The sequence below is a fragment of the Balaenoptera musculus genome, chromosome 14 (genome assembly GCF_009873245.2).
Source record: "Balaenoptera musculus isolate JJ_BM4_2016_0621 chromosome 14, mBalMus1.pri.v3, whole genome shotgun sequence".
NCBI classification, from domain to species: domain Eukaryota; kingdom Metazoa; phylum Chordata; class Mammalia; order Artiodactyla; family Balaenopteridae; genus Balaenoptera; species Balaenoptera musculus.
The window spans coordinates 52,343,476-52,370,491 of record NC_045798.1 but is presented as its reverse complement, the minus strand read 5'-3'; the positions used below and the strand labels follow the sequence as shown (position 1 = coordinate 52,370,491).

The 27,016-nt window shown below is 36.5% G+C and overlaps 1 protein-coding gene across 6 annotated transcripts in view; it reads right to left on the bottom strand.

Moving 5' to 3' along the window:
• Window positions 1-27,016, bottom strand: part of KIAA1328 (KIAA1328 ortholog) — a 367,487-nt gene that overhangs the window by 214,105 nt on the left and 126,366 nt on the right. For all 6 annotated transcript variants that reach the window (XM_036822916.1, XM_036822915.1, XM_036822920.1 and 3 more), the window contains one exon: window positions 19,900-20,027. In XM_036822916.1, the coding sequence (XP_036678811.1) occupies window positions 19,900-20,027 (128 nt within the window). The remainder of the gene's footprint in view (window positions 1-19,899; window positions 20,028-27,016) is intronic.

Sequence of the window (27,016 nt, the reverse complement as noted above, 5' to 3'; positions counted from 1 at the left end):
TGAAAAGTAACTCCCCTTTTCCCCCTTCCCCAGCCTCTGTCATCCACCATTCTACTTTCTGTTTCTAAGAATTTCACTATTTTAGAAACCTCATATAAGTAGAATCATGGAGTATTGAGACAATCTGTTGAGTACTAGGTTCCCTTTCCTATCCCATGATGCTCTATGACAGATGGCGCAGTCTTAGAGCCAAAGTTCATTTGAAATAAATGAACAACATAATTAGCTTTCTGTGATCTAGGGTTGAGAATCAATATCAAATAAACAGTCAAATATAAGGACAAACATTCTTGACTCCAAAAAGAGTGATCATGAATCTGAATTTGTCCTACACATTTTAACCATTGTATCCCAATCATACCTAGTGTAGAGAACATACAAAGTTTAATGTTATTAGTATCATATTATCAGTTTAAACACCTTTCAGATTTCATTTTGAATCTATAAACTACTAGTATAAAACATATTTCTTCAAGTCAGTAACCAGGTATTAATGTCTAGACTGCATTTTTCAGTAGATTTTCTGGTTTGAAAAAATATTTGTGGAATATGCAAGTATATATAAAACTGTGCACCCAGTACCAATTATCAATTTGATTTGAAACAATTAACATTAAGACAATAGTAAATACATGTCTAAAATGTTGATTTGGTTTTCAGCTATTATATTTGTAGTATGTCACCAAATAATTATTTATTATTATTAAATTTAGCCTGATTCGAAGATCTGGAGTAGGTACGTGTGACTTTCATTGGAGTGTACAGAGGCTTATCCCTTCTCTCACACTGGTAGCAACTGGTCTATAATAATTTGTGTAAGTGTCCAAATAAATAATAAAAAGGTGGTGATAAATAACTGGTAAAACATACAGCAAAGTAAAATATTTAAAACCTAGTAAGAATAATTCATTCTGCAGACTGGTCAGCTACCATGGCAGCATCTTCAACATAAAATTCACATACAGTTGACCTTTGAACATGGATTTGAACTGCACGGATCCACTTCTTTGTGGATTTTTTTCAATAAATATATTGGAAAAAATTTTTGAAATTTGTGACAATTTGAAAAAACTCACAGAGGAACCACATAGCCTAGAAATATAAAAAAAAAAAATTAAGGAAAAGGCATGTCATGAATGCATAAAATATATGTAGATACTAGTCTATTTTATCATTTACTACCATGAAATATACATAAATCTATCACAAAACATGAAAATTTATCAAAATTTACACAGACAAACATACTGTACATGGCGCCATTCACAGTTGAGGGAAATGTAAACAACCATAAAGGTTCAGTTTTAAATCATAACTGCATAAATGAACTGTACATGCTGTAGTACTGTAATAACTTCTCAGCCACCTCCTGATGCTATTGCGATGAGCTCGTGTTGCAAGTATGAGTATCCGCTTAAAACATCATGTGACACTCATCATCTCTGCATGAGCAGTTTGCCTCTCCAGTAAACTGTGTGACTCAGTAAAAAAGTGATCTCCTGTGGTTCTCGTGTATTTTTCATCGTGTTTAGTGCAATACCATAAACCTTGAATAACACCATGGGACCTATACAAAGTGCCACTAACGATGCTGGAAGTGGTCCCCAGAGGCAGAGAAAAGTCATGACACTACCAGAAAAAGTTGAATTGCTTAATATGTACTGTAGATTGAGGTCTGCAGCTGTGGCTGCCCACCATTTCAAGATAAAGGAATCCAGCATAAGGACCATTGTAAAAAAAAGAAAAGGAAATTCGTGAAGCTGTTGCTACAGCTACTCCAGCAGACACAAAAACCTCACACTTTTTGTGAAATATCTTTTTATCTCATACTGAAAATGCAGCTTTTATGTGGGTGCAGGATTGTTATAAGAAAGGCATACCAATAGACTCTAACATGATTTTTTAAAAAGTGAAGTCATTATATGACAACTTAAAGCAAAAGGAAGATAAAAGGTCTAAAGCTGGAGAATTTAATGACAGCAAAGGATGGTTTTATGACAGGATATCAAGGAAATCATGAAAGAGATTATGGATATGGGGGGGGAAGGTGCGGGGGTGAAGGGTTTTAAGGCAAAGATCTTGGAAAAATTCAAGAGATAACAGACACCACACCAGAGGAATTAACAGAAGACAATTGGATGAAGATGAGTGCTTCTGAACCAGTGCCAGATGATGAGGAAGAAGACATAGAAGAAACAGTGCCAGAAAATAAATTGCATTAGACAATCTGGCAGAAGGGTTCAAATTATTCAAGACTGCTTTTAAGTTATTTTATGACATGGATCACTCTGTGATACAGGCACTGAAACTAATGCAAACAGCTGAAGAAGGATTAGTACCGTATAGAAACATTTTTAGAGAAATGAAAAAGCAAAAAAGTCAGACAGAAATTAGGATGTATTTCCATAAAGTTACACTGGGTGTGCCTGCCTCCCCTTCCACATCCTCCATCTCTTCCACTTCTGCCACCTGAGACAGCAAGACCAACCCCTCCTTTCCCTCCTCCTCTGCAGCCTACTCAACATGAAGACAAGGATGAAGACCTTTATGATGATCCACTTCCACTTAATGAATAGTAAATAATCATCTGAGTTAATAAACAAACTAATCTGTTGTATATGTATGTTCATATGTGTTCATGTGAAAATCAAATGTACAGTAAGAACTGTGTGAGACCTTTTTGTGTCACCATCATAATCACCTAAGTTTTCATGATATAGAACATCATGTGCAAGACTTGTATTGAAGTGGATAGCCTTTCCTTACACAGGCATAAGGTGAGTGATATTTAATATAAAATTAATAATGTGTTAGTTTTCTTACTATCTTATAACTTTGCTTTCAAAGAATTACATAACCATACAGTATGACTCTCTCTCTCATACTTCGAGTAACTGTGTATCAGTCTATCATCACAGGTAAGTGGTTTTTTTAAAAAAAGTAATGATGTTTCCAATACTATATTATGAATATGACTATAATACTGTATGCCATAAAAATTTTATTTGACAATGATTCATTCATTAGTGTATAGGCTAGGCTACCCTGAAGCAATCGTTATCGATTATACTAGGCTACAATAAACAATCGTATTGTTGCTTCTTCATTAACAATGGATAAGTCGTTATACCTGTAAATAAAGATGAATTTCTTTTACACATTATCTTTTCATTTTGATTCCAGTGCTAGTGTTATAAGTATAACATCTACAGGGTTTTGTATCATATAAGACAATGCTTATATAGGTACTGAGAGACAGCCAATTCATCTTGTAAACAGATGACATAAACTTATGGTATTGATAAATACAGTACAGTACTGTAAATGTATTTTCTCTTCTTATGATTTTGTTAATAATATTTTCTTTTTTATAGCTTGCTTCGTTATAAGAATATGGTATATAATAAATATAACATACAAAATATGTGCTATTCAACTGTTTATGTTATCAGTAAGGGCCAACAGTGGGCTATTATTAGCAGTTAAGTTCCAGGGGAGTCAAAAGTTATATGCAGATTTTCAACTGTGTGTAGGTTTAAGCACAGTTTCTAACCAAACAAACTTGGGAACAGGATATAGAGAGTAGACTGTGGCCAGAGTTAGAGTGGGTCTGCCCTGGTTTAAACTCTGTTCCAGCCTAACAAGGAAAAATTGGCTGGTTTGGGGTCTCTGCTTTTGCCTTTAAGTCCTGATGTAACTTTCTTCCCCCAAGGATGCTAATTAAAGAATAAAAAAAAAAAATCCAATTCCCACATTGTTCAAGGGTCAACCGTATTCAGATGTCAGAGAAATCAAGTATTTAGAAAACAGAAAATAAAGATGTAAATTTCCATAAAACAAAGTAGAATCTAACTAGAGAAATATGTCCTAAGAACTAATTTTCAAATACCACTATGGCATACAATTTACTTAACTTCCCCTCCTGTGGCAGGCAGGCAGCTTCTCAGATGGCCCCAATGATCACAGCCTGTCTCCTGGTACTCATGCCCTTGTGTGTGAACATCTGCCCCAGCATGTAGGCAGGACCTGTGACTTGCTTCAAATACAGCAAAGGTGATGAAATGTCACTCCCACAATTAGGTTATATAAAACAGCAACTTCTATCTTGCTAGTAGACTCTAGTGCCTTCTTGACTCACCTGTTTTGATGAAACAAACAGCCACACTGGAGAGGTCTATATGACAAGGAACTGAGGTTGGCCTCCAGCCAAGAAGCAGGTAGGAACTGAGGCCTGCAGTGCAAAAGCCCACAAGGAACTGATTCTTTCCAATTACACGTAAGAGTGGAAATGGATCCTCCCCGAGACTGTCAACACCTTTGTTGTAGCCTGTGGAAGATCCCAAAGCACAGGAACCAGCCAAGACTTGACTGGATTTCTGACCCACAGAAACTGTGTGTTAAGTGTGTTTTAAGCTGCTACTTTTGTAGTAATTTGTAACGGAGAATAGATAACTAATACACCATATTTAAAGTAGAGATATCTCATAGTCTTATGACATTAATTAAACGACTTATTGAAGATGGCGAAGTAGAAGGACATGCTCTCACTCCCTCTTTCGAGAACACCAGAATCACAACTAACTGCTGAACAATCATCGACAGGAACTCACCAAAAAAGATACCCCACATGCAAAGACAAAGGAAAAGCCACAATGAGACGGTAGGAGGGGTGCTATCACAATAAAATCAAATCCCATAACTGCTGGATGGGTGACTCACAAACTGGAGAAAACTTATACCACAGAAGTCCACCCACTGGAGTGAAGGTTCTGAGCCAAACGTCAGGCTTCCCAACCTGGGGACCTGGCAACGGGAGGAGGAATTCCTAGAGAATCAGACTTTGAAGGCTAGTGGGATTTGACTGCAGGACTTTGGCAGGACTGGGGGAAACAGAGATTCTACTCCTGGAGGGTACACACAAAGTAGTGTGTGCATCGGGACCCAGGGGAAGGAGCAGTGACCCCATAGGAGACTGAACCAGACCTACCTGCTAGTGTTGGAGGGTCTCCTGCAGAAGCAGAGGGCAGCTGTGGCTCACCAAGAGACAAGGACACTGGCAGCAGAAGTTCTGGGAAGTACTCCTTGGCGTGAGCCCTCCCACAGTCTGCCAGAGGGCAGACCACAGAAGCAAGAAGAACTACAATCCTGCAGCCTGTGGGACAAAAACCACATTCACAGAAAGATAGACAAGATGAAAAGGCAGAGGGTTATGTACCAGATAAAGGAACAAGATAAAACCCCACAAAAACAACCCAATGAAGTGGAGATAGGCAATCTTCCAGAAAAAGAATTCAGAATAATGATAGTGAAGATGATCCAGGATCTCGGAAAAAGAATGGAGGCAAAGACTGAGAAGATGCAAGAAATGTTTAACAAAGACCTAGAAGAATTAAAGAACAAACAAACAGAGATGAACAATACAATAACTGAAATGAAAAATACACTAGAAGGAATCAATAGCAGAATAACTGAGACAGAAGAACAGATAAGTGACCTGGAAGACAGAATGGTGGAATTCACTGCCATGGAACAGAATAAAGAAAAAAGAATGAAAAGAAATGAAGACAGCATAAGAGACCTCTGGGACAACATTAAATGCAACAACATTCGCATTATTGGGGTCCCAGAAGGAGAAGAGAGAGAGAAAGGACCCGAGAAAATATTTGAAGAGATTATAGTCGAAAACTTCCCTAACATGGGAATGGAAATAGCCACCCAAGTCCAGGAAGTGCAGAGAGTCCCATACAGGATAAACCCAAGGAGAAAACGCTGAGACACACAGTAATCAAACTGGCAAAAATTAAAGACAAAGAAAAATGACTGAAAGCAGCAAGGGAAAAACGACAAATAACATACAAGGGAACTCCAATAAGGTTAACAGCTTATTTCTCAGCAGAAAGTCTACAAGCCAGAAGGGAGTGGTATGACATATTTAAAGTGATGAAAGGGAAGAACCTACAACCAAGATTACTCTACCCAGCAAGGATCTCATTCAGATTAGATGGAGAAATCAAAAGCTTTACAGACAAGCAAAAGCTAGGAGAATTCAGCACCACCAAACCAGCTCTACAACAAATGCTAAAGGAATTTCTCTAAGTGGGAAACGCAAGAGAAGAAAAGGACCTACAAAAACAAACCCAAAACAATTAACAAAATGGTCATAGGAACATACATATCAATAATTACCTTAAACGTGAATGGATTAAATGCTCCAACCAAAAGACACAGGCTTGCTGAATGGATACAAAAACAAGACCCATATATGTGCTGTCTACAAGAGACCCACTTCAGACCTAGGGACACATACAGACTGAAAGTGAGGCGATGGAAAAAGATATTCCACGCAAATGGAAATCAAAAGAAAGCTGGAGTAGCAATACTCATAGCAGATAAAATAGACATCAAAATAAAGAATGTTACAAGAGACAAGGAAGGATACTACATAATGACCAAGGGATCAATCCAAGAAGAAGATATAACAATTATAAATATATATGCACCTAACATAGTAGCACCTCAATACATAAGGCAACTGCTAACAGCTATAAAAGAGGAAATCAACAGTAACACAGTAATAGTGGGGGACTTTAACACCTCACCTACACCAATGGACAGATCATCCAAAATGAAAATAAATAAGGAAACAGAAGCTTTAAATGACACAATACACCAGATAGAGAAGGAAAAGCAAACAAAACCCAAAGTGAGCAGAAGGAAAGAAATCATAAAGATCAGATCAGAAATAAATGAAATAGAAACAAAGGAAACAATAGCAAAGATCAATAAAAGTAAAAGCTGGTTCCTTGAGAAGATTAACAAAATTGATAAACCTTTAGCCAGAGTCATCAAGAAAAAGTGGGAGAGGACTCCAGTAAAATGAGAAATGAAAAAGGAGAAGCTACAACAGACACTGCAGAAATACAAAGCATCCTAAGAGACTACTACAAGCAACTCTATGCCAATAAAATGGACAACCTGGAAGTAATGGACAAATTCTTAGAAAGGTATAACCTTCCAAGATTGACCAAGGAAGAAATAGAAAATATGAACAGACCAGTCACAAGTAATGATTGAAACTGTGATTAAAAATCTTCGAACAGGGGGCTTCCCTGGTGGCGCAGTGGTTGAGAATCTGCCTGCCAATGCAGGGGACATGGGTTCGAGCCCTGGTCCGGGAAGATCCCACATGCCACGGAGCAACTAGGCCCGTGAGCCACAATTACTGAGCCTGCGCTCCGCAACAAGAGAGGCCGCGATAGTGAGAGGCCTGCGCACCGCGATGAAGAGTGGCCCCCGCTTGCCGCAACTAGAGAAAGCCCTCGTACAGAAACGAAGACCCAACACAGCCATAAATAAATAAATAAATAAATAAAATTAAAAAAAAAAAATCTTCCAACAAACAAAAGTCCAGGACCAGATAGCTTCACAGGTGAATTCTATCAAACATTTAGAGAAGAGCTAACACCCATCCTTCTCAAACTCTTTCAAAAAATTGCGGAGGAAGGAACACTCCCAATCTCATTCTATGAGGCCACCATCACCCTGATACCAAAACTAGACAAAGATACTACAAAAAAAGAAAACTACAGACCAATATCACTGATGAATATAGATGCAAAAATCCTCAACAAAATACTAGCAAACAGAATCCAACAACACATTAAAAGCATCATACACCATGATCAAGTGGGATTTATCCCAGGGATGCAAGGATTCTTCAATATATGCAAATCAATCAATGTGATACACCATATTAAACTGAAGAATAAAAACCGTATGATCATCTCAACAGATGCAGAAAAAACTTTTGACAAAATTCAACACCGATTTATGATAAAAACCCTCTAGTAAGTGGGCATAGAGGGAACCTACTTCAACATAATAAAGGCCATATATGACAAATCCACAGCAAACATCATTCTCAATGGTGAAAAACTGAAACCATTTCCTCTAAGATCAGGAACAAGACAAGGATGTCCACTCTCACTGCTATTATTCAACATAGTTTTGGAAGTCCTAGCCACAGCAATCAGAGAAGAAAAAGAAATAAAAGGAATACAAATTGGAAAAGAAGAAGTAAAACTGTCACTGTTTGCAGATGACATGATACTATATATAGAGAATCCTAAAGATGCCACCAGAAAACTACTAGAGCTAATCAATGAATCTGGTAAAGATGTAGGATACAAAATTAATGCACAGAAATCTCTTGCATTCCTGTACACTGATGAAAAATCTGAAAGAGAAATTAAGGAAGCACTCCCATTTACCACTGCAACAAAAAGAATAAAATACCTAGGAATAAACCTACCTAGGGAGACAAAAGACCTGTATGCAGATAACTATAAGACACTGATGAAAGAAATTAAAGATGATACCAACAGATGGAGAGATATACCATGTTCCTGGATTGGAAGAATCAATATTGTGACAATGACTATACTACCCAAAGCAATCTACAGATTCAATGCAATCCCTATCAAATTACCAATGGCATTTTTTACGGAACTAGAACAAAAAGTCTTAAAATTTGCATGGAGACACAAAAGACCCCGAATAGCCAAAGCAGTCTTGAGGGATAAAAACGTAGCTGGAGGAATCAGACTCCCTGACCTCAGAGTATACTACAGAGCTACAGTAATCAAGACAGTATGGTAGTGGCACAAAAACAGAAATACAAATCAATGGAACAGGATAGAAAGCCCAGAGATAAACCCACACACCTATGGTCAACTAATCTATGACAAAGGAGGCAAGGATATACAATGGAGAAAAGACAGTCTCTTCAACAAGTGGTGCTGGGACAACTGGACAGCTACATGTCAAAGAATGAAATTAGAACGCTCCCTAACACCATACAGAAAAATAAACTCAAAATGGATTAGAGACCTAAATGTAAGACCGGGCAGTATAAAACTCTTAGAGGAAAACATAGGAAGAACACTCTTTGACATAAATCGCAGCAAGATATTTTTTGATCCACCTCCTAGAGCAATGGAAATAAAAACAAAAATAAACAAATGGGACCTAATGAAACTTAAAAGCTTTTGTACAGCACAGGAAACCCTAAAGATGAAAAGAGAACCCTCAGAATGGGCGAAAATATTTGCAAATGAATCATCAGACAAAGGATTAATCTCCCAAATATATTAACAGCTCATGCAGCTCAATATTAAAAAAACAAACAACCCAATCCAAAAATGGGCAGAAGACCTAAATAGACATTTCTCCAAAGAAGACATACAGATGGCCAAGAAGCACATGAAAAGCTGCTCAACATCACTAATTATTAGAGAAATGCAAATCAAAACTACAATGAGGTATCACCTCACACCAGTTAGAATGGGCATCATCAGAAAATCTACAAACAACAAATGCTGGAGAGGATGTGGAGAAAAGGGAACCCTCTTGCACTGTTGGTGGGAATGTAAATTGATACAGCCACTATGGAGAACAATATGGAGGTTCCTTAAAAAACTAAAAATAGAATTACCATATGATCCAGCAATCCCACTACTGGACATATACCCAGAGAAAACCATAATTGAAAAAGACACATGCACCCCAATGTTCATTGCAGCACTTTTCAATAGCTAGGTCATGGAAGCAACCTAAATGCCCATCGACAGACGAATGGTTTAAGAAGATGTGGTACATATATAAAATGGAATACTACTCAGCCAGAAAAAGGAACGAAACTGGGTCTTTTGTAGAGATGTGGATGAATCTAGAGGCTGCCATACAGAGTGAAGTAAGTCAGAAAGAGAAAAACAAATATCGTATATTAACACATATATGTGGAACCTAGAAAAATGGTACAGATGAACTGGTTTGCAGGGCAGAAATTGAGACACAGATGCAGAGAACAAACATATGGACACCAAGGGGGGAAAGCAGTGGGGGTGGTGGTGGTGGGATGAATTGGGAGATTGGGATTGACATGTATACACTGATGTGTATAAAATGGATGATTAATAAGAAAATAAATAAACATTAAAAAATGGCATTAAATAAGTAAAACTAAATTGCCTAAAATACAGATATTAGATGGTTAGTTCTACTCACTGTCTAGTTAATTAACTTGTGGCACTCCAACCAACAGCTGGAAGAATACAGTTTGTTTAGAATATAAAACAAATTTTGGTAGCAAACAACTTTATAGTAACTTAAACCCTGTAGTTTATTTTCATTGTATTTTTAAAATTAACAGACTTTTTTTTTTAATTATTAGCACCTTTAATTATTATTTATTTATTTATTTATTTTTTTGGCTGTGTTGGGTCTTCGTTTCTGTGCGGGGGCTTCCTCTAGTTGTGGCAAGCGGGGGCCACTCTTCATCGCGGTGCGCGGGCCTCTCACTATCGTGGCCTCTCTTGTTGCGGAGCACAGGCTCCAGACGCGCAGGCTCAGTAGCTGTGGCTCATGGGCCTAGTTGGTCCGCGGCATGTGGGATCTTCCCAGACCAGGGCTCGAACCCGTGTCCCCTGCATTAGCAGGCAGATTCTCAACCACTGCGCCACCAGGGAAGCCCTAACAGACTTTTTAAGAGCAGTTTTAGATTTAAAAATTGAGCCGATAGTTCCCATATATTCCCTCTTTCTCCCTCCTGGTTTCCCTGATTTTTAACATCTTCCATTAGCGTAGTGCATTTGTTACAACTGATTAACCAGTATTGATGCGTTATTATTAGTCCATAAAAACCATAGTTTAATTAGGGTTCACTCTTTATGTCTTTGTGTTATACAGTTGTATGGATTTTGACAAATGTTCTAGCTATTCATCCCTCATTCCCTCTCCTTGACTGCAGGCAACTACGGATCATTTTACTGTCTGTATAGTTTTGCCTTTACCCTACACTTTGGGTTGTGATCTCCTACAGTAATATAGCTTACTCTTTCCAGACCAGATAATATGCAATGAGTCAGAGCCAGTAAATGTGACTAAGTATTCATGCTTCTCATGTTCCCTATTAGAGTTATTCTCATGTTCTTTATTAGAGTTATCCTCATTTACATTTCAGCTAATTCTTCTGCATTTTGATAAAGCATTACCTTCTTTGGTCAGTCTCTCTCTCTCTCTCTCTCTCGGAGAGAGAGCCTTAACTATTTTCTTACAATAAATAGTTTAAATTGTCACATTTTAAGTTTACTTTCTGGGTAAAGGACATTACAGTAGCAGACAAGCCACCATTCTATGCACTGAGCTTAAGAATGTATTTGATCGGTGGTGGAGGGAGACACAGAACTGCCTTTCTAACTGTTTGCTTAGCCCAATTCTCACAGTTCACAGTGACACAGAAACTCAATACACATAATCATCTTAGGATTCAAAATTCATATGGCACAGTATGCTATATACAGACAACAGAACCTTGCCTGCACCCAAGACCTTCATTATCATTATGATTCATACCACTGGACCACATTTTAAATAAATCTATGTCAAAATGAATCCTACAAACACTTTTAATATTAATTCCTATTAAACTGAGAATCTTTGCAACATAACTGATATAATACCAGATTTATTAGGTTCACCCATCTGTCAAGGGTAGCATTTCCTTGGCTATTAAAAGTATATATTTTATTGACTAGGATTGTTTATTGACTTAAGGGTACAGCTGTTAAAGTGATCTGGCAATCGAGCCTACAAGCACACTGAATTTATCAGCAAGATACCCGGACATTTGGAAATGGTCTTAATATTACGACTCAAAAAAAGCAAAGCTTCAGGCACTATTCTAGGATCTCTTGAAATTTGTAGTTACTTGAATACCAGAACATTCACTGGTCTTTTTTTCTTATTAAGGATTTCATGTACCATAAAAGTAATACTCTATTCTTGTTTTTTTTGTAGTTAAATAAGTTGGATTTATTATTTGCTGCAGCGAGGGGAAACACACACCTTGGGGAAACATGGATGTGTTAGGAAGATCCTACTATATAGGATTTGGGCTTTGGTTGAGTAATTTGAGGGAAGCAGGTGGGAGTTTGCTCTAGATTGGATGCTGTCAGAAAACAGGGATGATTCTATGAGTGGATATCTCAATAAGTTTTATCTTTAGGGAGGGGAGACTCACAAGAGGATAAGCTATAATTGGTAGAGAAATAGCAGCCACTCATTTTGGCCAAGAGAGGGGATGTTTGGTAACTTGTGGGCTGCACAGTGACCTTGGTTTTGTCTGTATTTAGATATAATTATGAAGTGGCCTTGTTTTGTCTTATTTTATCATGGTCTCAGAGTAACCTTGCATGAGGTTAGTGTTCTGTGAGATTGTTTCTGTTCAGTAGGGGAGTAACATGGCCCACAGTGAGTGCTAGGCCAGCTTTCAAGTGTCAGGTACCGCCCCCTCCTCTTTTTTTCCTTTCTCCCAAGTTCAAGGTTATGCTGATACTACTGGTCCAGAGACCACCAGCCTTTGAGAACCACTCTCTGAGAGGGTAAAGAGACCTGAGACCTATGTTTGGAACAGGTACATAATAAAGTAATACTCTATTCTTCTTAATTAAAGGCAGTACTTCCGGTTACTATTAATTACATAAGACTAAATGAAATACTGTGATCAATGTTCAAGTTCAGGTGGTCACTGTAATATGCATAAAAACACTGTACCTAAAGAAGAACAAAAATTGGTACTGAGAAAAGTCAATATATGAAGTTAGGCTTCAAAAAAGGTGTCTTCAAGGTTGGAATAATGTTGAAGTTAATTTTTGTGCATGGTGCAAAGGGTCTAAATTTATCTTTTCTGCATGTGTCCAACTGTCCTATCAATGCTTGTTGAAAAGATTATTTTTTTCGCATTGAATTGCATTAGCACCTTTGTTGATGATCAGTTGACCATAATTGCTAGAGTTTATTTCTGAATTCACAATTCTGTTCCACTGATCTAAATGTCCATCATTATGGCAGTACTATATTCTTGGAAACTGTATGTATTAGTTTTCTATTTCTGTATAACAAATTACCACAAACACAGCAATTTACAATAACACAAATTTATCACCTCACAGTTCTGTAGGTCAGAAGTTCAGGCAGGCTTGGCTAGGTTCTCTGCTTAGTTTCTCACAAGACTGAAATCAAGCTATCAGCTAGGCCAGGCTCTAACTGGAAATACCTGAGGAAGAACCTGCTTCCAAGCTCAGGTTGGTGACAGAATATAGTTCCTTGTGGTGGCAAGACTTAAATCACTCTTTTCTTGCTACTGGTCAGAGACAGCTCTCAGCTCCTAACCCCTTCCATCTTCAAAGCCTGCAATCGTATGTTGAATACCATTCTTATGCTTTAAATCTCTCTGACTTTCTCTTTTGCTCCCAGCTGGGGAAAACTCTCTGCTTTTATCATGTAATTAGGTTAGGCCCACCTAAATAATCCCCTTTTTATTATATAACATAACATATCATGGGAGTAAAACCATTTCGGCAGGGGTCAAAAGTCATGCAAGTCAGGTTAAAACTCTATCTACTATACTGTACCTTTAGAGTAAACATTAAAATTAGAAAGAGTGATCTTATACTTTACTGTTCTTTCTCAAATTTTATTGGCTATTAGTATTACTTTGCATTTCCATATAAACTTTAGGATCATCTTATCAATTTCTGTAAAAATGAAATTATCAAAATTTGCTGGAAATCTGATGGAGATTGCAACAAACCTATAGACTAATTTGGGGAAAACTGCCATTTTAATAACATTGAGTCTTGCAGTCCATGAACATGGAATAATATCTTAGATCTTTATTTCTCTCAGCAATGTTTTGTTATTTTCAGTGTTTTTATTGCACTGCTTTTATTAAATATATCCATTTTTGAATTGTTCATTGGAAGTAAACAGAAATAACATTGACTTGCATACTGATCTTGTATCCTGCAAACTTGCTGAACTTATTTATTAGTTCTATCATGTTTTTGTGTGTGCGTGTGTTTGTGGATTTCTTAAGATTTTCTGCATATAGGACCATGCTGTCAATGAATGAAGACAGTCTTATTCCAGTAATATAGAGAAAATTTTCTCCAACAGTTCTGCCTTCCGTCCTCCTCCCTTTGTGCAAGTACACATACACACACACATACAACGTCTTTATATCTTATAAGCTCAACAATACAGTTTTATAATTATTGTTTTATTCAGGTGTCTTTTAAGTTTTCTATTTAAGAAAAGAGAGATATGTAATTACTTTTACCAGTGCTCTATTTCTTTATGTGAATTTGAGTTACTGGCTTATGTCATTTTCTTTCATCTGAGCAGACTTCTATTAGTATTTATTGTAAGGCAGGTAAGCTAGCAATGAATTCTCTCAGTCTTTATTTATTTAGGAATGTCTTTATGTCACATTCATTTTTGAAGGATAGTTTTATTTGATTGCCAGTTTTTTTTTTCCTTCAGCTCTTTGAATATGCCATCCCACTGCCTCTTTCCTCCCCTGTTTCTGATGAGAAGTCAGCTGTTAATCATATCTTTGTTCTATGTACAAATCTTTTATTCCACAAGGAGTTTAGCAGTACATTTGAGTCAGACATATAACAGATATCCAAAGAGCATAACATTTTTGATTTGGCTTCTTTGTCAGTTAGAAGTGTGGTGACACTTCTGGACTACCAAGCAAATCTGGGCTTCTTATAACAGACTCAAAGATAGCTTAGTATAGATAGAATTAAAATAAATATTACACATTAAATACACATTAAAATGCATAATAAGTTAGATAGAAATAAAATGGTAAGGAGCTCTATTACCACATGCCTATAGGAGGCAGTTAAAAAATGTTTAACCAAAAGAATACATGAAAATAATCACAGAATAGGAAATAGTCCCAAGACACTCTGGCCCTAAGCACTACAAAAACTCTTTTAACAAACTATAGAGAAAACAGTAATGGAAACCACCCAGAAACAATTAAACATGCACTCAGCAATGATTTACCTATTATAGTTCAGATTCTGTCCAGTTCATGACCTAGACCTAAATAAAGAAACACAGAACAAGTAATCATAGGAAAAATGGAAAAGTTTCTATAAAAGGCCTTTTACCAGATCAGAAAAGCATGGACTCATTAATATCCATTGCCCATGGCTGAAAAGTAATGATGATTTTATCCATTTTATAGAAAAGGGGGAAATCTCAAGATGAACCCAAATCTACCTTTTAACATCTACTTGGCAAAAAAATGGAAGAGTTAAGAAAAACATTAAGGCAATCTTGCATAGAGACATTTTCAAACTGCAGCGGGAAAAGCTACTCAAAGTGCTGTCTAGGCTTTCTCTTAATATAAAGAATACTGTGGAAATACCATACCTCTCCTGAAATGATACAGCCTATCAAATGAGATTAAAATAGAAGTTATAAGCATCAGAGTTTAAGGTGACATTATTTAAGTTCAGATTCACACACACACAAAATAATAACACTCAACTGTGACAAGAAGAGCTATCTTCTAAAATGTACTCTGGTTAAAACTATGGTTACTAGATCCTCCCATGTCTAAGAACAAGGTTATACTGTGGGTAAGTACTGTTTCTTAAGATAAGGAAATGGAGTAACAGACACACATCAGTGAGGTATCTCAGTCTAAATAGAACAAGTGAAAAATCTTTCTAGATTCCACAATGAAGAACTTGTAATGCTGAACAAATTACAAGATGAATGGAGAATGCATTCATCTTTGAGGTAAAGCAAGAAAGAGGATGGGGGAGAAGCAAGGAAAAAATTCGCCCTGTAAATGGAGCAACTTCTTTTCAACCAAATGGCAGAAGTAAAAAGAAAACCATAAGCTAGGGCATTCTTCTGAAGAACTGCAAATTTAATAAAACTATACACAAAACCTATAATGAGCAATTTGAGCCACATGGCAACCAACACAAAGAAGAAACAAAAGAAGTCTCTTAAAGTCAAATGAATGCCTCATGAAAAATGAACTGCTGTATCTCTATCACAAAATCTGAAGGTGAGTTTAAAAAAACCTTATTTTGTTGGGTTTTTTTTGGCTGTTTATTTATTTATTTATTTTTTAACATCTTTATTGGAGTATAATTGCTTTACAATGGTGTGTTAGTTTCTGCTTTATAACAAAGTGAATCAGTTATACATATACATTTGTCCCCATATCTCTTCCCTCTTGCATCTCCCTCCCTCCCACCCTCCCTATCCCACCCCTCTAGGTGGTCACAAAGCACCGAGCTGATCTCCCTGTGCTGTGCGGCTGCTTCCCACTAGCTATCTATTTTACGTTTGGTAGTGTATATATGTCCATGCCACTCTCTCTCTTTGTCACAGCTTACCCTTCCCCCTCTCCATATCCTCAAGTCCATTCTCTAGTAGGTCTGTGTCTTTATTACCTTCTTGCCCCTAGGTTCTTCATGGACTTTTTTTTTTTTTCTTCTTAGATTCCATATATATGTGTTAGCATGCTGCATTTGTTTTTCTCTTTCTGACTTACTTCACTCTGTATGACAGACTCTAGGTCCATCCACCTCACTACAAATAACTCAATTTCGTTTCTTTTTATGGCTGAGTAATATTCCATTGTATATATGTGCCACATCTTCTTTATCCATTCATCTGTTGATGGACACTTAGGTTGCTTCCATGTCCTGGCTATTGTAAATAGAGCTGCAATGAACATTTTGGTACATGACTCTTTTTGAATTTTGGTTTTCTCAGGGTATATGCCCAATAGTGGGATTGCTGGGCGTATGGTAGTTCTATTTTTAGTTTTTTAAGGAACCTCCATACTGTTCTCCATAGTGGCTGTATCAATTTGCATTCCCACCAACAGTGCAAGAGGGTTCCCTTTTCTCCACACCCTCTCCAGCATTTATTGTTTCCAGACTTTTTGATGATGGCCATTCTGACCGGTGTGAGATGATATCTCATTGTAGTTTTGATTTGCATTTCTCGAATGATTAATGATGTTGAACATTCTTTCATGTGTTTGTTGGCCATCTGTGTATCTTCTTTGGAGAAATGTCTATTTAGGTCTTCTGCCCATTTTTGGATTGGGTTGTTTGTTTTTTTGATATTGAGCTGCATGAGCTGCTTGTAAATTTTGGAGATTAATCCTTTGTCAGTTGCTTCATTTGCAAATATTTTCTCCCATTGTGAGGGTTGTCTTTTGGTCTTGTTTATGGTTTCCTTTGCTGTGCAAAAGCTTTTAAGTTTCATTAGGTCCCATTTGTTTATTTTTGTTTTTATTTCCATTTCTCTAGGAGGTGGGTCAAAAAGGATCTTGCTGTGATTTATGTCATAGTGTTCTGCCTATGAAAAAACCTTATTTTGAGAACAAATAAAATTTTATGTTTACCTGACATTATGGCTACTCACAGGAAAATCAAATAGTTTCCCACCATCTCTAGTGCATTTGTGCTCTGGCATTCAAAAAACTGGATTTCAGGTTAAGATCCAAAAGAGGGTTGGTCATAGAAACAAGGGCTTGCAAAGCAAATTTTCAATATCTTTTAGCTATCTCAAGATTTTCTTGTCTTTCTCTCTTCAAGAAAATATGGAGTCAGACTGTTTAGGTTCATATCTTGATTTCCTAACTTGCTACCTGGATGACAAGGCAAGTCTCTTGTTCTGCCTGGGATTCCTCCTCTGTAAAATGGGGACAATAACTTCATTGGGCTACTGAGGGACTAAACGATTTAATGTGTGTTAAGAGCTTAGAACAGTACCTGGCGCACACAGTATTTACCATATTAAATTTTGTTAAATAAAAATTAAAACTTTATTAGGCCAACCTGTGTTAGGCTCTGAGTATAAAAAAACCAACAGGATGCTGTTTTTAAAAAAGCTTGGTGAGAGAGATGGATGAATAAACAATGATTACAAAAGAACAAGAACAGTGCTATGATACAGATGAGTAGTCTATTTGTGAGCACATAAAGAGGACCTCTAACTTTACCACATCCTCATTCAGAGTGTTCACAATGATGCCCTTCCTGACAGGAAGTAGACTTGTCCACCAAATTCACCCAATTCCCATAAGGGTGAGTGAGAAGGTGCTTACCTTTGCTTACCTAAGAGAAGCCTGTCACAAAGAACAAATCAGATAACAAAGGAAACAGGTGACAGTCTCCACTTGGTATTCAAAAAGAAACTTATTTTCCCTCTCTCGGTTCAAATAGCAGAGTCTACAAGTGGTCTCAATTTCATTTTCATTATATATAGGACATAATCTAAAGTCTGATCACCAGGCACTTCCTGAAAACATGGTTTTAAAATTTTCTCATGATTAAGTCAAAATGAAAATTCAAAAGTATCTCCTTTTGAGAGTATACTTTCTCCATACCCTTGACCAGCAGTTTCTTCCTAGTATTTGTAATTTTTTGGTTTTGCTCCTCAAGGTTGAGGTTAAGAGAGGCAGTGTTAACTATGATTGGTCTCTAGGGAAACCTCCAAGAATCACTCTTTTAAACATAAAACACTACCCTTTAAGAAAGTTTTATTTTCCCCTCATTTCAGCAGTAGATAGAAAAAGGGCTAGGCCTCCTTATCTAGATGTCTTTAGAACTCCCTAATGACTATTTCTTGACTCTCAGTCTATATCCTTAACTACTGGCAATTGAAAAGTCCCTCAGCCTCTCCTCCACTACCCTTGGCCAACGTTTTTGTGCCCTTTAACACCTGTCATAGAGAAAGAGGGAGTGGAAACGCAAAGACAAAAGTCAGAAATCTGATCTTCATGCTATAATTTTCTCTAGCCCACCCATGAGAGCATTAGGCAAGTGCCACCTTAAAAACTGCCTGCCCTTTTTCAAAGTGGCAAAACAAATCCAGATAAAAAGATTAGCTTCCACCTTCCTCTGCCTCATTTTATAGCCTAGGTTTTCAGAAAACAGAACAAAAGAAAATATTTCAAGTTAGAATACAAATAAACCATTCATACTTTGGTTCTTTCTTATAAATACTGTGACTTCAAAAAAAAAAAAAAGGAGGGTATGTTAAAAGTCTAAGCTATGCCACATTCCAGCAAAATTATTATTCTTTCTTTCTTTTCTTTTTACTTTTCCATATGTCCAAACTTGAGGTTTAAAACTGGAGTTTTCTTAGCCAAAACTCTTAACCCATCTGAGACAGGTGTCTCTAGGTTGAACAGAACAGTGTTCTTTAGAAGGGTTACAGAAAACCATTCAAGACCTGTTACTATTCAAAGGGAGAGGATAACCCTTTAGTTAGTACATTATCCATGTTTTAATAATAATATGAATGACTTTGACACTATATAGTTTTTTCTACAACGTTTTAATACAAAAGCTATCCTCATCCATTTAAATTCATTTGGATATGAAAAAGACAACCAATGTCACTTGCTAGAGGGCAAGAAGTAAGTCTTCAGAACTTGTTTCACATCACAACTGGCAGGGTTCTGAACTTTCATTTAACTATATAATATATACTATTTGATGATATGTATATAAATGTTAATATGCAAACACTCTCATATATACTTATGTGATTAATACATATATACAAACACAGAATCACGCTAAATGTTCCAGTTTTCTCCAATTAAAGCTTTTACAAGTTGCCAAGACACTTTCATTATTCTAAAACTCTAAACATGAGTTACAAGAGGCTTATGAGTAAAAAAAAAAGAGCCCACCTGATCTTCATTAAGTAACAGAGCAGTGGGTTTTCTTTATCACTCCTGCTGTGCTTTCATACAACCAGAAGCTTCCCTCCTGACCCAGAGCCTGCTTCAAGTAATCATTCCTGACCTCTGGGCCCCAGGAACAGAAGAGGAAAGGGAAACAGGGAAGTAAATGAAACCAACTCAATCACATGCTGTAACTGTAGGTCTAAAGACAATGTTGAATACAGTGAGACAAAGTAAAAGGCAAATGACTCTTCTGACATCTTGCTGATCCATTAAAGACAAGAAAAGGTAAGAAAAAAGATGCTTACCTGTTGTTCCTGAATTTTAGCAGCACCAAGTTCTGAGAGAGACACAGTGAGCTTCTCCTGCTGTTCTGATAGATATTTCTGATAGAGGCTTAGAAGTTCTTGGCATTCTTTATACTGTAGCTGAAGAGGTGAGATTGCAAATTAAGGGAAAAAGCTAATAAATGGATTTAAACTGCATACATCTGTATTGCTTTTCAGATTTCAACAAACAAAATAGAGACAGAAATGTAACCATACTTGGTGAGAGTGCAGGTAAGCTGTAGTCTTCAGATGAACACAGCATATGTATCCCCTTCAAAATCATGAAACAATAATTCACAGGGAGTAACAATGTTTATCCCATTAAAATTTTTCTTTCTCAAGTCTTTAAATTTGATAAAAACAAACACATGCAAAAGAATGAAGGTGGACCCCCATCTCACACCATATATAAAACTAACTGAAAATGGATCACTGACCTAAATGTAATAGCTAAAACTATAAACTTTATAAAAGCAAATCTTTGTGACCTTGGATTAGGCAATGGTCACCTAAAAGCACAGCAATGAAGAATAAATAAATAAATTGGATTTCAAATTTTAAAACTTTGTGCTTCAAAGGACACTATTAAGAAATTGAAAAGATAACCTCCAGAATGAGAGAAAATATTTGCAAATCATACAAATGATAAAGGTCTGGTATCCATATATATGTAAAGATGTTATATGACTCAACAATAAAAAACTATTATCTAATTAAAAATGGGCAAAGGACTTGAATAGACATTTCCCAAAAGAAAATATACAAATGGCTAAGCAGCACAAGAAAAGATGCTTTACATCGTTAGCCATTAGCTACTAGGAAATGCAAATCAAAATCACAATGAGATACCACTTTGCCTTTACTAGGATGGCTATAATCAAAAAGACTGACAATAACAAGCACTGGCAAGAATACGGTGAAATTAGAACCCTCCCACATAGCTGATGGGAATGTAAAATGCTGCTGCTTTGGAAAATAATTTAGCAGTACCTCAAAAAGTTAGACACAGAGTTACCATATGACCCACAACTCTACTCCAATTCCCCAAGAGAATTGAAAATATAGGTTCACATTAAAAACTTATACATGCATATTCAGAGCAGCATTATCCATAACAGTGAAAAAGTGAAAACAATCCAAATGTCTATCAAGTGACAAATGGATAAACAAACTGTGGTATACATATAAAATGGAATATTATTCAGCCATAAAAAGAAACAAAGTATCACTATATTCTACTATATGAGTGAAACTTGAATATATTATATGCTAAAGAAGCCAGACACAAAAGGCTACAAATTCTGTGTATGTTGTTGTTTAAAATACCTCTTCCAATGAGCCAGGGAGAAGAATACTTAGTTCTAAGTATACCAGATCACAAGTAAGAGTTATATTCATCCATGTTCACTTTCTGTCCTCTTCTCCAATTTTCCAAAGTACCCATTATGTGAGAAAAGATAAATGGGGAAAAAAAGAGAAATGTCCAGAATAGGCAAGTCCATATAGATAGAAAGTATATTAGTGGTTGCCAAAAGACGGAGGAGGGAAATAGGGTGCAATTGCTGATGGGTATGAGTTTTATGGGGGAGGCAATGAACATGATCTGGAATTGGAAGGTTGTCTTTGCACACCTTTGGGAATATACTCAAAACCACTGAATTCTATACTTTCAAAGGGTGATTTTTATTGTATGTGAATTATATCTCAATAAAGCTGTTACTAAAAAATTCAGGGTGGAAGTGATGATACTGTTTTGGTCAAAGTAATTACTGCCTAATTTACATAGGAGGCTATAACTATATTAAACGCAACAGGATTCTGATTAGATTTTTGTCCTATTTGTTTGGTTTTGTATAATGTCAATATTTCATTAATAAAAGCATCATCAGGAAATTTTCTGCCCATATACCTCCCTACATGTTTTACAGTCTAGTATGAAGAACACAGCAACCTAACTTGGGGTACCCTCTCCCACATCTCCTCAAACTTGCAAAGTGCTCAGGAAGAAGATACTGAACTGCACAGATCAGGTGTCTGGAAGACAGGGAGCTCTATCCAAGGGAGAGTTCTCTGTTCCTTATTTCTCACTGTGGTAATTTCTTCCCCAGGCCCATTCTTCTCTCAGATCATTTCTGAATCTCCCCAACACCTAATTATATATGCTGTTGGTATAAAAATTACTGTCCAATAAGATTATTCTGTATAAATACTCTTATAACAGGCCATCATGATTAAGGGTGGGAACAGTATTTCTTAAATGTCAAAAATGGTGACTGGCTTCAGTGTTCTTCTTAACATTTTCATAACCTAATCACTGCTTCTGGGCAGATTCCTATTCTAATAACTTGTGCCAATCTTGACTGAATAAATACCCAACTGCTTCATTATTCTCATTGTTAACCTTTAACAAAAACCAGAGACGGCTTGTAGAAGAGGAGCTGGTTCATAAGGAAAGGATAGGTTACTAAACTAAACAATACATTACGTAGAAGAGCATGTTTAATACTCAGCATCTTAAAAACAACCCCAACAATACAATGAACAGTGGTCTAGATAAGCTAGTATGTTTTCAAGGCCAATCTATATCAGACCAGGTTGGTTTTACATTTCCATGCTTTTCCTCAGCAAGCTCAAAAAGACAGGAATGATTTGTGGCGGTCCCAAGAGCCTCTGCCAGCTATGATGTATATAAAAAGAATTTTTTATTCTAGCTGTTACCATAGGCAATAATGTTTGTAATAGGTGAACATATTATCCTGGACACAGAATATCAATTTTATTCTCGAAAAAGCCAGCACAATTATACAGTCTAAGAGTTAAATGTCAACATTTGAAGACAAATTATAGGCAAATTCATTTAAACACATGCTATGTGACAGAATATAAAAACAAGCAGTCCTATGTTTATCAATTTTTTATATCTGTATTGATTCACCAGATTTTGAAATGCCCTCCCCTTTCCTGTAAAATCCAAAATATATGTACGCGCAAAACAGTAATTTTCCTTCCTCCTTAGCACAATGAGACTTCAACCCTCCATCTGGAGAGAGAGATTTATGTTAGGAAAATGTAAGTAAAATGCCTTCTTAACTGATTTGGGGGAGGGAATACAGTGAGAAAGAAGACATACTTAACTCAAGCCTGGTCAACTGACAGAAAAGAATGCAACAGATGTAGGAAATTGAACCTAAGGGAAGGTGTGCACCAACCATGATGTGAACCTAGCATACTGCTGGTCTGCCCAACCACCATTCAAGAACTGAGAGAAACAGCAGTCATCACAGCCTCATCAGAGAAAGCAAGCTTCGTAAGATAACAGAAATAAATATAAACTAATATTGAGCAACATCACATCAAAACCTAAACATATCAAATTAATTAGCTGAAATGGATGTTGGAAATGGTCATTTTGCAAAGCTTAAAGCCTTAACTCCAAAATGCATTATATAGAAAAATAAAACTAAAGATTGAAGCCGAATGAATAGGGAGATGAAAGAATAAAAACTGTGTGACAGAAAAATCAGGGGTGGAAGTAGAAGGACCAGAAGACAGAATATACTAGTAGCATGCTGCCCAAGTGATTGTCTTAAACTGGAAGAATTCCTCTGGTGGAGCAGAGACCACTCCCATCACCCCATCCCACCCCTGCCTCGGGTATCTAGGATACTTGAATCTGGTAGTTTACTACGTAAATCCTGATCTAATACAGAATGAAATGAAGAAAGGTTTCCATGAGAGGAGAAAAGGGAGAATAATCAATTTTTTTCAAACAACTCCTTTTTGGGAACCGATTCCTCAGAAAAATGGCTGATTCCCATTCTGGGGTAGGGAAAGTACAAAGTGAGCTTGAAACTCTTGTTATTTTAATGTAAGAAAGTGTTTAAAGACGAATAGATGAGGGCTTATCAAAAGGAATAGCAGCAACCCTGAAGGGGACTCAGCCAAGTTTTGGACAATTTGAGCATCAAAAGGAATAACTCTAATTAATAGCAAATTAAATAAATAAAAATCTACCAGTTCATAGTGATACTTCAAAAGAAGGGAAGAGTGAAAGTGGAAAAAATTGAAGTTCTTCTTTATAGAAAAATGCTAATTACTTAGAAGGAATGGTCAAATTTTAAAAATCACCATTTTGCAATCCCCAATGTAATAACTAATTCAGGTGAGGATCACTAATTGATATTAAAACCAGTACGTAAAAGGTTAATAAATAAGATATTCATAAGGTGTCAAGATTAGTTATTTATAGCAAAGAAGAAAATGTACCTTTAAATGGTAAAATCTGGTAGTCATCACCTAAACAAAGTAAATTAATGTAGGATTACTAATAGTGAAAAAACCAGACATTATGTACCTCTTAATGTCTGAGCCAGGCAACATTACCTAAGAAATATTCTTGCCAAGACTGTTTTACCTGAATCAAACCAAATATGTAAATCTAACTCCCACTCCCACTGCACAGGAATTAAAAGAAATAAAGGAACAAATTATATTATACCACAAGGAAACAATTATACCACAAGGAAACAATCAGACAAATCCATAATGTGGGAGATTTTGCAAAGCACTTGACCTGAACTCTTCAAAAAAGTCAAGTCATGGGGGGAAAAAGTGGGTAGGCCTATTTTAGATTAAGAGAGCAAAGACACAACCAAATGTAAACCATGACACAACCAAATGTAAACCATAAACCATGAATCAGACTGAATCCTGGCTCAGGAAGAGAAATAGCTATAAAAGACATTCTTGGGACAACTAGGGGAGTTGGAATAGGGACTCAATACCAGTTGATATTATAGAATTACTGCTTATTGTCTTAGGTATCATAATGTGGCTTATAAAGAGAAATGTTCTTATTCTTATGAGATGAGTGTGAAGTACTTAGGGGTGACATATGACACCTGCCACTTTCAAGTAGTAAAAAAAATAAGCAAAATAAATTTTATATATGTAAATTTATTTAATTTATATTATAAATTTATATAAGTAAACATAAATATGTATATAGATTTGTATATATATACATATATATATGAGGAGGCAAAGCAAATAGAGCAAAATGTCAACAACTGTGGAATCTAGGTGGCAGGTATATGGTGGTTCATTGCACTATTCTGTCAACTTTTCTATATATTTGGAAACTGTCATAATAAAAAGTTGTAAAAAACCTTTTCTTGTTTTTGTTTGTGTTTTTCGTGTTTTCTTCTTTCTACTATTATTCAGTCACTTCTTGTCTTCCTACTCCCATCATAAGTTATCATGAAAGAAGCAGAAACCTAAACATCAGGTCAGACTCCTAAGAGCTCTACAACTCCATTTATCCGTGGTCATTAAGTCAGGTGACTAACACTTAGTATGGTCTGATGATACACTAACTGGAACCTGTCATTTGAGCGAAGAATAGGCACATCCATGGCGGCAAAAGGCCATATAAAAAAGGCCCATTAAGGTTTCTTCCAGTTATTTAACAAAGGCAGTAATGTAGAATGAGTAAAAGCGCAGACTTAGGTGTCATCCAACACTCCTGGCTCAAATCTTAATTCTGGTACTTAGTAATGATATAACTTTGACAAGAAACTTCTCTGACACCCTCACCTGGGAATAATAATACCTACCTCACCTCACAGGGCAGCTATGAATATGAATGAGCTAATAAAAGAAAAGAATTTAGCATAGGGCAGAGCACAAGCATACATTCAATAGACTTTTTACATCAAGGGAACAAGAGATAACAAGTGCTGGTGAGGATGTGGAGAAAAGGGAACCCTTGAAAACCATTGATGGGAATGTAAATTGGGGCAGCCACTATGAAAAACAGTACAGAGGTTCCCCCAAAAATTAAAAATATGATCCAGCAATTCCACTTCTGGGTATATACCCGAAGGAAATGAAATCACTATCTTGAAGAAATATCTACACCCTCATGTTCATTGCAGCATTATTTACAACAGCCAAGACATGTAAACAACCTAAGTGTCTGTCAACAGATGAATGGATTAAAATGTTATACACACACACACACACACATATATGCACAAACACACACACACACATATATACAATGCAATATTATTCAGTCTTAAAAAAGAAGGAAGTCTTCCCATTTGTAACAACATGGATAAAAACTTGAGGGCATTATGCTAAGTGAAATAAATCAGACAGGGAAAGAAAAATACTGCATAATCTCACTTATATGTAGAATCTAAAGAAACTGAACTCATAGAAACGGAGAGGAGACTGGTGGTTGCCAATGGCTCAGGAGGGTGGGGGAAATGGGTGAGTGTGGTCAAAGTATACAAATGTACAGTTTTAGAATGAATAAGCTCTACGGAATGTAATGTACAACATGGTGACTACAGTTAACAACACTGTATTGTATACTTGAAAGTTGCTAAGAAAGTACATCTTAAATGTTCTCAACACACACACACAGGTAACTATATGAGGTAATAGATGTGTTAACTAATCTTACTGTGGTAATCATTTCACAATATATACATATTACATATTACACCTTAAACTTACATAATGTTATATGCCGAATACATCTAAATAAAGCTGAGATAAAAAAGACATCAAAGGGTTTAAAGATTTAAATAAATAAGGATAACATGTTCTGGGAGAGACATTTAAAAAAAGGGTACAATGGATTTTTTAAAATGGGGGTAAGTGGTCACTTTGACAACATTGAGGGGAAGTCAGAAAATGCTTCAGAGAAGATGTGACCCTAGAAATGAATTCTGGAAGAGGAGTTTACAGATGCACTGGGTAGGAAGGAAAGGGAGTACCCTTGGCTGAAAGGTCATCAGGAGCAAAGGCATGGAGAAATGAAACAGATTTGCACATTAAGGGAACTGCAAATAGGACAGTATGGATGGTCAGCTGGTGGCGAGTAGGGAGAATGAGTGAAGAGGCTGCAGAGACAAACAGGGGCCAGATCTTGAATGTTACACTAAGTTGTTTGGATTTTATTTCTATATAACCCATTGATGTCTTACAACCAATTTGTATGCTGTAAAGATACCTTTGGTTGGAATGTGAAGCGTGGAGTGGAGAGCTTGAAGACAGAATGAAAGCAACCAATGAGAAAATGGCT